The sequence below is a fragment of the Pleurodeles waltl genome, chromosome 12 (assembly GCF_031143425.1).
Source record: "Pleurodeles waltl isolate 20211129_DDA chromosome 12, aPleWal1.hap1.20221129, whole genome shotgun sequence".
In the NCBI taxonomy this organism is placed as follows: Eukaryota; Metazoa; Chordata; class Amphibia; order Caudata; family Salamandridae; genus Pleurodeles; species Pleurodeles waltl.
This window is the reverse complement of record NC_090451.1, coordinates 705,005,684-705,018,765: the sequence shown is the minus strand read 5'-3', so window position 1 is coordinate 705,018,765 and position 13,082 is coordinate 705,005,684. Positions and strand designations below refer to the sequence as shown.

The 13,082-nt window shown below is 45.4% G+C and overlaps 1 protein-coding gene across 4 annotated transcripts in view; it reads right to left on the bottom strand.

Annotated features, from left to right (window-relative positions):
* MOSPD3 (motile sperm domain containing 3) overlaps positions 1-11,551 on the bottom strand; it is a 35,882-nt gene extending 24,331 nt beyond the window's left edge. Inside the window, exons 1-2 of one of the 4 annotated variants that reach the window (XM_069215663.1) lie at positions 11,449-11,551; positions 3,447-3,765 (exon numbers count right to left, since the gene is read on the bottom strand). In XM_069215663.1, the coding sequence (XP_069071764.1) occupies positions 3,447-3,693 (247 nt within the window). In that variant the 5' untranslated portion in view covers positions 3,694-3,765; positions 11,449-11,551. Of the gene's footprint in view, positions 1-3,446; positions 3,766-11,250; positions 11,419-11,448 lie in introns of those variants that run through there. The other 3 variants (XM_069215661.1, XM_069215660.1, XM_069215662.1) reach the window with 3 other exon arrangements.
* Positions 11,552-13,082: the final 1,531 nt, after the last annotated feature.

Here is a 13,082-nt window from a genome sequence, read left to right as displayed (position 1 = left end):
GTTCAGAGACAAATTAAGTTATGTGCCATGTTTATTTGTGGGGCACCTGCGTCTGACTTAAAAAAAAAATTAAGATAAGCCAACAAGAGTGGTCATCTTAGGACATCACTGCAAGCAATTGTTGGTGTTTGCGCCGTTCCTCAAACACATCAGCAAATAAACAGTTTTTATTGGTCAGTACACCCTTTAAAAGCAACCAACCTGGGACATCCTGAAGCTTTTGCTGTACTAGCAGCCAGACAGGTGTTTAGGTGTGCTGCAGAGCGGCAGGCTTACAGATTTACGATTTGAGCAGCTAAGGAAATATAATTATCTGCTAAAACATTACAGTTCAGATTTACTCCTGCTCTTGCTGCAGGGTCTACAACAGTGTGTCTTGGAGCAGGGAGGGGTAACCAAAGGAGAACAAGCATTTGCAATGCAATGAGTCTCGCATTTGCTTGAGTTTGAATTATTGGCATTGTAAATTCATAACTGGACTTTTCTTGCCACATAAATTGGTCAACCCTGCCTTATAATTTCATCTTTTCCTTCCATATAATTCCAGTGGCCCTCATAACTAAAGCACTTCCATTTATCTTATTCCTCTATCTGGAACAAAAAATTAAAATGTTGCCATTTAGCACCCTAATTTAAATCTGCTTTGTTAATTCCAATAGAATACCACTTTCACCACCCCACCATCGGTGTTACTGTCTGGCTAACAGTATTCCCCAAAATAAGACACAAGACAACCACAGAGGAGAAATAAACAAGAAGGGTCACCCAAACACATCAAGAGTGTTGAAACAGTCAAAGTGTAATAAGGATGTTAAGTTGTCCGGAATCATGGCCATAACTGTAATAAGAAGAGATTATTAAAATATAAAATTATCATATAAACCTTTATCAGAAATAAACTTTTGGCATTAGACTGTAGTGCTCAAAACAGCCCCTAGAGGGCACTGTAACAGAAATATCATTTATAAGAGACATGGTCATGTAACCATATTGTTAGCCCCTAGAGGGTATAACCCTATGAATAAAACAGAAGAAAGTAATGCAGTGTAACCATATACTTAGCCCCTATAGTGCATTTAGGTCTATCAGGCCTACTCCAATGATATTACAAATAAGGGCTTTAAAACAAAACTTCCCCCAGCTGTAAAACAAAGGTTCTAGCCATGAGAAAGCTTAAAAGACACTACAAATGGTGGGAGAGGGGGTCTTTATTTTGGGGTCCCCACTAACTTAGTGTGGGGACCTAGAGATGATGTAGACAGAAAGTGCATTTTGACGGTGGGCACATTGTCCCAGGACCACAGACTGGTATGATCAAGAATATGTTGTTAAATTAGCGCCATGCAAAGCATTATGGGGTTAGTTTTCGTGCTTCAAATATTATAGTACATTGATTGCAATGCTCAGAACAGCTCCACCACAATAAAAATAGCATTTGCAAGAAACATGGTCATGTAGCCATATAGTCAGCCTAGGAGAGCATAAGCACATGACAAACAGAATGGGAGAAAATAATGCAGTGTAACCACATAAGCAGCCCCTAGAGGGCGTGGTGCATTACACATTTTCAAGGCTAGCAGACTTATTGCAATGGTAATACAAGCAATGCCCATAAAACATAACTTCCCCAGCTGTAAAACAAATGTTTGGCCATGAGAGAGCTTAGAAAGATAATGAATGGTGGTAGGGGTTATTATTGTGGAGTCCCTACTAACACAGTGTAGGAACCCAGGGATGATGTAGACAGAAAGAGCACATTGTGGTCAAAGATTTGAAGGCGTTCCCATTGTTCTTTCTAGGAGCACCACAGGATGAGTTATGAGCAAAAAATGTTTTGCAAAGCATTATGGGGCAAGTTTCCATGCACGAATATTTTAGTATGTTTATATGACTGTAATGCTTAGAACAGCCCTTTAGGGGACACCACAATGAGAACAGCATTTGTAAGAAACGTGGCCATCTAACTATATAGTTAAACACTACAGGGTATAACCATACAAAATGAAACTGGCAGACAGTAATGCACTGTAACCATATATTTAGCCCCTAAAGGGCGTAGTGCATTACACATTTTCAGGGATTGCAGGCCTATAGCAATGATATTACAAACAAGGCCCTTAAAACACAAGCTAGTCCAAGCTGTAAAACAAAAGTTCCAGCCATGAGAGCGCTTAAAAAGACACTGAATGGTGGGAGTGGTTATTATTTAGGGGTCCTCACTAACCTAATTCGGGCACCCAGAGATAAAGTACACAGAAAAAGCATGTTGTTATGAACGTTTCAGTGGTGGTCCCATCGTCCTTGTACCACCACAGGCTTAGTTATAAGCAAAAATATTTTGTAAATGTAATACCCTGCAAAGCATTATGGGGAGAGTTTCCTCAGTGCAGTGAATATTGTAGCATCGGCTCTCTGCTGTGCCGGGAGAGTCGCTTTCACTTTGAGGATTTCTGTTTTACGTAAAGCATTTATCAATTTCAAGTGTTTTAAGGGGAGAGCCACAAGAAATTACTCTGATTAGGTAACTGTGAACAATTTGACCAGTGCTCCAATACCGCTGATCGAACTCACGCTGTTTTGCCTGTTCATGCTGTGTGCGCCATGGCTGCCAGGCAGCACGAAGGGGAGAAACAAAAGAAAAAAATTGTTTGGCCACAATGAAGTATATCATCAATTGTGAAATCATCCATTTAACGGGAGCAGTCTGGAAGGCGTGACAAAAACGGCCTCAAGGCGCAGCAAACGAAAAGCATTTACCAATGACATCAAGTGATTTTTGAAAGGCAAGCACACAAATGAATTGGGTGTCAGGTGGGCGTGATCAAAAGCCCACAATACGTACAACAGGTCAAAGTGCTTACGTGCTCAACCTAAAAAGGAAGAGACTTAAAAGAGCAATCATTGTGGAGCAAGGCATTCCCACGTCACCCCTCACTAATTCCAGAGCAAAGAACAGTATTCCCAAGGCAGAACTATTACTAGCAATCTCTATTGAAAATATACACTGACCTATGTCACCAACATTTTGTCAATGGTTCAATGCAGGAGTCTTGCTACTGGCTAGGACCAAGCAACAGACATACCAAATAGATCAATCTGTGTAAGCATTTTAGTACACAACTCCCCCCCAAGCAAATAGGCACACCTGCAGTCCTGGGATTATTCCAGCTATTGCTGGTTGTATATTCACAACATTTCCTCATAGCCTAGAGGATTTCTATAGGGTGGGGAGTTCAATATGCAGAAATATATGGTGCAGCTGTCAGAGCAGCACAGAGGTCAGCTTGAAGGTGCAAGAAATGCTTATGGCACTAGTCGATGATCACACTTTAGGAAGTGATGTGTGCCGACAAAAGATCTCACAACCGAAAATAAGTTTACCCTAAGTAAAATACACAGTTTTAGAAGACTACAGGTGCTAGAAATAACTTCTTGTGGCTCTTTACCTTTGAACTTCAGCACTGACAAGAAGGGGTTGTAGAGGGTGAGCACTTGCTTGTGGCTGCTTTGGTCATCGGCGAAGAAGGCAAGTTCTGCAGGAAACACAAAGACTGGGATTACTCCCACTGTGGACGAGGGAAGGGTCTGTGAAGCCAAGGGTCCGCCGGGATCCTGACGCCTCCTCCGCCGCTCTTCTTCTTCTCTTTCCAGGTGGTGCTCATTGCCCAGGGGCTGGAGAACCCCGCGGCGCATCTGGTTCTACTCAGTGGGAGCATCTGCAATCATTGGTCCCTTGGGCTCAGGAAAGGTGTCCATCGAAGCATCCTAACAGAGGAACAAAACCAAATGATGTTCAATAAGAGACACTCTTCATATTCTTGGTGTAAACACTAACTTGGGATTGTTCAGTGCTGTCACTTGAAACATGCACACTGAGTGCACATCTATAGTCTGGTAATCTGAAGAAGGCTGAGAATGAACAGCCACAGTACTGAAAGATCTCTGCTTATAAGGCATAACCTGTTCCACTTTACAACACACACATACACTTACTCTTTAAGAAGAAAACTCATGATCTAGTGCAGTCTGGCATGCTTGGTTCTATATTGGAAATATAAGCCAGAGGATGCATAAATAAATAAAAAACTATGCTGGTTAAAGGGAAATTGAATATTCGGCATGAGAGATTGAGAAGAGGGTGAGAATGTTTGGATCACAATACAAGGCCCACTGACAGCGGACGGTTTAACACTCAGGGCCAAAATCAAGGCTGTATTTATTGTCACATCTTGCTCACTTGAGAGCTGCGCATGGATCCATGTGAGCCACATGGAAAATATGTAAAGAAAACTGGAATGAGGATCTATAAGACTAACAACAACACAGGCTAGCTAAGGGCCCAATTTAAATATTGGTGGTAAGGATACTCCGTTGTAATGGTGGCGGAGTATCCTTACTGCCGACATAATGGTCCATCCCCCCGATTTAGAAGCGTAAGGCCCTTTGGTGTAGCCACATCGGAACCTACTCTATCGCCACCATGATTAAACCCCTTCGATGGAGTAAGGGCCATCGGGGGCTGACCTATATGTCTGCTCTCCTAATTTATATGGGAAGGCATACAGGTCAGTTTCCATTACCTGTCGACAAACAGAAAAACCCTGGCAGGAAGGGGCAGTGAGAGCTGCTCAATGCCCCACTTGCCGTGGGATGGCACTCCAATGGCGAGGGAAGCATTTTTTTTCCAAAAAGAAAATTGCATTTCACGATTTCCCTTTAAGACAAATTCAAAGAAAAGTAAGTTTGATGGACAGCTCCATTATGTTGACGGAGCAGTATGACAAGCTTAAAAAAGCATTAACAGGAATTGCGGTGATGGTGGTTCCTGACAATACTTTTGACATGGCCCCCACATTGGCGGTCATTTCTTAATTTAGCTGGTGGTCGTTAAGCCCTCTACTAGACTGACAGAGAAAACTTCACCCACCAAAACTTAAATTGGCCCCTAAATGTTCTTAACAAAATGCTTCTGCCATCCGCCTGAGAACTGGGCTGTGTTTCTTGTAATATTTTGCAGGAACAAAATGCCTAGTCTATTCTCAAGAATCAGAGTTCTCATCCCCTCGGCTGTTTGGACTCTTTAAAAGGCCTTGCGAGAGTGAAAACCGAAGTTAGCTGTATTTCACTATAAGGACATATAAAACACACCAGTACATGTCCTACCTTTTAAATACACTGCACCCTAACAATGGGGCTGCATTGGGCCTACCTTAGGGGTGACTTACATGTACTAAGAAGGAAGGGTTGGGCTAGAAGTTAGCAGCGCTTGCCTAGTTGAAATGGCAGTTTAAAACTGCACACACAGACACTGCAGTGACAGGTCTGAGCCACGTTTACAAGGCTACTGAGTGGGTGGCACAATCAGTGCTGCAGGCCCTCTAGTAGCATTTAACTTACAGGCCAAGGCCACACATAGTACGCTATACTGGGGACTTACTAGTAAACCAAATAGGCCAATCATGGTTAAACCAATCAGCAATACAATGTAGCCAGCGAGCACTGACACTTTAGCACTGGTCAGCAGTGGTAAAGAGCTCAGAGTCCTAAAACCACACACCCAGACACTTAGGTCTCAATTAAAATCGGTAATGGACACAAAATCACCTGCAAGATTCCCACTTACACCGGCCTAAAGCAGGGGTGTGTGTGAGACCACTGCTTATTCAACATTTACATTGCTGACCTTGACAGCCAACTATTTGAAGTGGTGTGTCATTCCCCCAAATTTTCAGGTGAGACGCTCAGATGTCTCCAATATTCCGATGACACTGTTCTATTAAGCCAAGCTCCGACCGGCCTCCAGTGTTAGGTCAACTTGGACTTGGTCCACTACACTCAAATGATGGGGTTGGAACTAAACCACAACAAAACAAAAGTGGTCTACTTCTCTACCAATACAAGGTGCATTAACCCAAGCTTCAGCTGGACAGCTTCCGGAAAACCTTTAGACTGGTTAAATGATACAAATACTTAGTGGTAATGGGTGCCCGATTATCTTTCAGAGCGCACCTCACTCATAGTACAGCCCTAGCCAAAAAACTTCTGTTTGCATTTTAAGTACTACAAAACAAGATCTGCAGCACATCACAACATTATCTGTTATAGGTCATTAAAGCAAAATTCCTTCTATCACTCACGTATGGGTTTGAATCCTTAAAGGGGAGAGATGCTACCACCCTAAACCTGCTTCAATCGTCCCTCTTCAAACCCCTTTTCGGCTTCCGCAACACACATCCCAATCTCAGGTCAGACTGGAGTAGCCTGTCCATAGTCGCCCAGTCATGAATGCTGCCCTTCTAAAAAACTTTGCTGGAAGCTTAGGGCAGCCCCACAAGACTCACTGGCCGCCATCTGTTTATTAGAAATGAGGAGACAGTCCAAACATACAAACTCGTAGACAATGGTTAATGCCTGGAACTCAACATGGGTTTCTCTGCCTTTATAAATATCAGGAACAAGGAAGCAAACCAACAATCTCCAATCACTGAAAAGGCAGAGTTTGCGCAAAAACAGCCAGCACTCCTACGCCTCCTGGAGACCGCAACTTTATCTGAAGACTCGCATTGCAGCGCCCACTCAATACTCATTATTATTTTGAATGGGCGCTTTCCCTCAAAGGTCTTGGTTCCCTCCTGGAAGCAGTGATGACCGGACAGAAAATGTCACCTGTGCGGTCACAGTCAAGAAAGTTTACTTCATTTCTTGTGCGCGAGACCTGACGTCTTACCTCTCGGATAGAAGTTGGTGCGCCCAGCTTTGAGGGCCCTTCAGATCAGATCACACCGTCCACCATTATGGCCTGTATAAACGGTCACAGCATACAGTTATGCAAGCCCACTAGGTTTTTGATAAACGTAGCAAGGCTGCTCACACAGTAAATACGGCTTCCCAAAATTGAAACTGATGAACACTTTCAGCAGGCAGCAGCCTCGGCCCTACCATGATCACCCTACAATGAATATTTTGTAGCTAATTTTTAATGCAATCAATTTTAACTTGATTTGCCACTCCCTATACTTCACTTTTTCAAAACATTTGAAAATACTTATTGTCAAAACTTATCCAGCGCTAAATGTATTTATGTTTGTTTATATGCAATGATTTTCATTCATTGCCAATAAAGAATTTACTTACACTCCAATACGGGCAAAGCTAGGCTGTTTAGATGTATCTCCCCATTTTGGGCTTTTTCAAGACTCCCTTATGTATTGCATTTGAAATCCTATGAGATTGTTATTCTATACGAAGGCCAACACCTTACTTTCAATGTCCTTCAATGTTTTTCAGGAAAAAAACAAACAAGTGGTAACGATTGAGCACATAAGATAAACTAGGAAATGAGTTAAATTTTAGACTTGCAACCTTGCTAAACAAGGTTATTTCAAGGTTTCATGAAATATACAGATCTTTGTACAAAACAGCTAATAAAGGCAGAACGTTTGGGATACGCATATATATATTATACATATATATAAAATTTAGTTAGGACCTATTTTCTATAGAAAAGGCGTTTTTTTTACTTGCCTATATATTAATCACTGGTTGATGAATTTTCACAAAATTTCCCCCCAAAAAAAATTGTTGCTGCCTGGAAAGTTTCAGGATGATCCATCAAACGAGGGACGAGAAAAAGGAGCTTTTTTCCCCTATTCATTTTTCCATAGGGATTTTGAACAGCGATTGAGCCCAAACCACTGCACAGAATTCCACCAAATTTGGCAGAAAGGTAGCACTTGGTCCAGAAAGCAAACTTTTAGTTATTTGGTGTAAATCCGTTCAGTAGTTATAGAGAAACTAAAGAAAATGCAAGTGTGTATATATGAGGATGTAAGCCTTCGCACACCCTCCTAATCTTGTGCTGAGATCTGATTGGCTGCCAACTCTTCAATGAAGTGTTGGCAGCCACCCTGGGATTTGGCTTCAGCCGAGTCTCACAAAAAAAAGATGTTCAAAAACTAAAGGGGCCAGGGTATGGACACCCTGACCTCTTAGCTCTGGTCCACTGCTAATTACCCCATAAATTATAGCACTCACAATATCTTTCATAACATCATTGATAATGTCACTGTAACATCTGCAGTAACATTGATCACATAATTGTGCACGGTGGGGGCGCAAGTTATAGTTACTATATCACATGAATTTTTATATTTTAAAATGTGAGCCTAACGATAATATCCGTGTAACCATTGGTATTTTTAGTGAATTTCTATGTTTTTTTTAATTCTAAATCCTAACTATAATGTCCCTGTAACCTCTGTTTCTTTTAAGTGAATATATATGTGTGTGTGTATATGTATGTATGTAACAATCGAACATTAACCCACGTGGAGGTTGGGCACATGGCCTTGCACAAGTACCTGCCATGCACAGGGTTTGGGGCGGGGCCTGGCTGCAGGCCAGGCCCTGTGGCCAACTCCCTGCCACGCACGCCAATGCGCAGCACGGGACTGGATGGATGTGGGGCATTGGCTGTAGAGCTTTCCTTGGTTGTAGGTCACCTGACTGCTTGGGATGGAGCTTCCATGGGTCGTAGTCACCTGAGTGCTTTGGACAGAGCTTCAATGGGTCGTAGGTCACCTCACTGCTTGGGATAGAGCTTCAATGGGTTGTAGGTCACCTAACTGCTTGGGATAGAGGTTCCATGGGTCGTAGGTCACTTGACTGCTTAGGACAGAGCTTCCATGGGTCGTAGGTCACCTAACTGCTTGGGATAAAGCTTCCATGGGTCGTAGGTCACCTTACTGCTTGGGATAGAGCTTCCATGGGTCGTAGGTGACCTGACTGCTTGGGATAGAGCTTCCATGGGTCCTCGGTCACCTGACTGCTTGGGATAGAGCTTCCATGGGTCGTAGGTGACCTGACTGCTGGGGACAGAGCTTCCATGGGTCATCGGTCACCTGATTGCTTGGGATAGAGGTTCCATGGGTCGTAGGTCACCTAACTGCTTGGGACAGAGCTTCCATGGGTCGTAGGTCACCTAACTGCTTGGGATAAAGCTTCCATGGGTCGTAGGTCACCTTACTGCTTGGTATAGAGGTTCCATGGGTCATAGGTGACCTGACTGCTTGGGATAGAGCTTCCATGAGTCATAGTTCACCTGACTGCCTGTGATAGAGCTTCCATGGGTCGTAAGTTACCTGACTGCTTGGGATAGAGCTTACATGGGCCGTAGGTCACCTGACTGCTTGGGATAGAGCTTACATAAGTCGTAGGTCACCTGACTGCTTGGGATAGAGCTTCCATGGGTCCTCGGTCACCTGACTGCTTGGGATAGAGCTTCCATGAGTCATAGTTCACCTGACTGCCTGTGATAGAGCTTCCATGGGTCGTAAGTTACCTGACTGTTTGGGATAGAGCTTACATGAGTCGTAGGTCACCTGACTGCTTGAGAGAGAGCTTCCATGGGTCCTCGGTCACCTGACTGCTTGGGATAGAGCTTCCATGAGTCATAGTTCACCTGACTGTCTGTGATAAAGCTTCCATGGGTCGTAAGTTACCTTACTGCTTGGGATAGAGCTTACATGGGCCGTAGGTCACCTGACTGCTTGGGATAGAGCTTCCATGGGTCCTTGGTCACCTGACTGCTTGGGATAGAGCTTACATGGGCCATAGGTCACCTGACTGCTTGGGATAGAACTTCCATGGGTCCTTGGTCACCTGACTGCTTGGGATAGAGCTTCCATGGGGGGTGGGTCACCTGACTGCTTGGGATAGCGCTTCCATGGGTCGTAGGTCACCTGACTGCTTAGGATAGAGCTTTCATGGGCCGTAGGTCACCTGACTGCTTGAGATAGAGCTTCCATGGGTTGTAGGTTACCTGACTGCTTGGGATAGAGCTTCCATGAGTCGCAGGCTACCTGACTGCTTGGGATAGAGCTTCCATGGGCCGTAGGTCACCTGACTGCTTGGGATAGAGCTTCCATGGGCCGTAGGTCATCTGACTGCTTGGGATAGAGCTTCCATGGGCCGTAGGTCACCTGACTGCTTGGGATAGAGCTTCCATGGGTCATAGGTTAGCTGCCTGCTTGGGATAGAGCTTCCATGAGTCGTAGGTGACCTGGCTGCTTGGGATAGAGCTTTCATAAGTCGTAGGTGACCTGGCTGCTTGGGACAGACCATGGATCGTAGGTCACCTGACTGCTTGGGCTAGAGCTTCCATGAGTCGTAGGTGACCTGACTGCTTGGGATAGAGCTTCCATAAGTCGTAGGTGACCTGACTGCTTGGTATAGACCATGGGTCGTAGGTGACCTGACTGCTTGGGATGGAGCTTCCATGGGCCGTAGGTGACCCGACTGCTTGGGATAGAGCTTCCATGGGTCGTGGGTTACCTGACTGCTTGGGATAGAGCTTCTATAAGTCATAGGTGACCTGACTGCTTGGGATAGAGCTTCCATGGGCAGTAGGTCACCTGACTGCTTGGGATAGAGCTTCCATGGGCAGTAGGTCACCTGACTGCTTGGGATGGAGCTTCCATGGGCAGTAGGTCACCTGACTGCTTGGGATAGAGCTTCCATGGGTCGTGGGTTACCTGACTGCTTGGGATAGAGCTTCCATAAGTCATAGGTGACCTGACTGCTTGGGATAGAGCTTCCATGGGTCGTAGGTCACCTGACTGCTTGGGATGGAGCTTCCATGGGTCGTAGGTCACCTGACTGCTTGGGATAGAGCTTCCATGGGTCGTGGGTTACCTGACTGCTTGGGATAGAGCTTCCATGGGTCGTAGGTGACCTCACTGCTTGAGGGTATGGCTTTCTATGGCGTTTAGGTGACCAGGTGCTAGAGTTGGAGTTCCCACTGGACCCATCTAGAGTCTCAGCACTGTGGCATGCTGGCGTTCGCAGTGGGATAGTGGCGCTAGCGTGACGTGCTCGGTGATGTCATCAGCATGTACTGTTACCAGCCTGGAGTGTTGCTATAAGGCCAGGGACAATGTGGAAGGTACTTTTTGTCTTCAGCATGGGGGGGGGGGGGGCACTCAGTGTGTCGGTCTGTGTTAGGTCACAAGCAGTGTGACTTACAGTCTAGCTTCGGTATTGAAATTTATTGTCACCAGTGTGACGTAGACTATGACGTAGTAAACAGCGTGACCTGTTTTACGTCATCGCAACGAGGCGTGCTCTGATGCCAGCAAACCAACAGACTGCTCTCTGATGACATCAGGATAGAGGTGAGTTTAACTATCTGCGTGACGTCACCGGAAGTGACGCCATAGGGCACAACAAATGTCTATATTCTGAAACGAGCACCTCAAGTAAACCGTCGGTGACTTAACAACCGTCCTTTCTCGGGCACAGCGGCAGCTTCCCTCACCATCCCGGTACCTGCTACTGACACCTGCGGTGCGGACCCCAGGTCCCTCGGCCTCCCTCTCCCTGCGCTCCGGGCACTGAAACAGCAACACAACACACCCCGCCCCCGCCCTCCGTTGGCTGTCTGTCACTCGCCTCCCGCCAGCTGTTGGTCATCGCTCCTGTCAGTCACCAGGTCCTCGGACGCCGGAAGAGCAACAGCAGCCACCCACCTTCTTCCCGCGCACCGATTGGACGCAGCGACTCACGTGGCTCCTGCACGGTTACAGTTGACGGCGGAGGCTCTTTATGGGTGACGTCATGTAACGTGGTTTTATTAGCCACCGTGACGTATTACGTCATCTGCCCTCAAGCTGCAGGGGCTGAGAGAGGCGGTTGGAAGGTGCTTTGAACTTGGGGAGAGGGCGTCAAGGCGCTGTGTAAAGCACCTGCACCGATGACGCCACACACAGATCATGGCGGTCATGGAGCTGGTAGGGTTTAGTGGGAGCTGCGGACTGGAAATAATTTACCACAGCGGACAGGCCCATAGACCCGGTTCAGGCGGGAGACTCCCGATTTTTAAAACCAAAATTGCCACATTTTGTTTGACTTGCACCCCAGAATGCCACCTCTTCAACATAAGTCACTGGCAGAAGTACTTTCTCCCCACTATTTCTGTAATAATCTCTCCCTTTCCTCTTGTAAAGTGTTGGCGTGTGCGCACCAGAAATGTAAATGTGAGAAAATTCAGCTAAGTGCTATAGAGTGAGGGAAAACATAAGACTGAGGTCACAACCGCTGTCCAGCAACGACATATTTGTTTCTTTTAACAAGCGGTTTTGAGGTAAAGAAAGACAGGGTGGAATAACCAATTTCATTTAGTACCGTCAATGAAGGAGCCCATCCACGTTCACCCCCTAACTGCTGAGGCATTTTCAGTCCAGTGCTGAGCCCTTTTTGGCTATTTGGAGTAGTTCGTGCTTAGGGCTCCATAACTTTTTTTGTTACTTAAGGTAACCTCACCAAATGAGTGTCCTTCGTGGCTAAATATTTGGGGATTCTAACGATACCCAGGGTTTGTGGATTCCCTTGGCTGGACGCTGTTATATGGCTAAATGTGACTTTTCGGAACAAAAGAAGCATTTGCAATGCAACGGGTCTCGCGTTTGCTCATGTTAGAGCTGATTGCGTTCTAAACTATTATCGGCTACAGTGCATTTATGCACGTAACCCGAAAAAGTGCAATTAACTATGTAAAGCGCTCGATTTCTGCCAAGCGAAATCGCGCTAGTAAATTAGAGAAAAAGTAGTCCACGAGCCGGACAGAAAAAAACGAGCCTTGCATGTTTTCTGTACTTGGACGATGCGCTCGAGGAGGGCTAGCCACCGGAAAAGGCATGACGTATGCATGCCTTCGACTAATGAAAGCAAGCAGATTTTAATAGGCAAGCCCACGAACCAATGAAAACCACTGACATGAGGTCAACAGGGCTCCGAGCCCTTTTCTAAACACTAAAGCGTCTCGCTGCGATACGCATGCGCGAGCGCATGCAACGCAGGCTCGACCCTAAAAAGGATTCAGTAAAAAAAATTGCCTTTGCCTAAACATGGCATCAACGAAAGATGTTTTTACCCAGAAACCTTTGCAAAACACAAACCTTCACTAACAACACACATTTTTCTCACATTTCTGTGATAAAATATGGAATCTGCAGGTAACCACAAATTTTACACCACCAGGATTCCCCATAGTTTGATGAAAATGGTATCTCACTTTTATGGTTAAG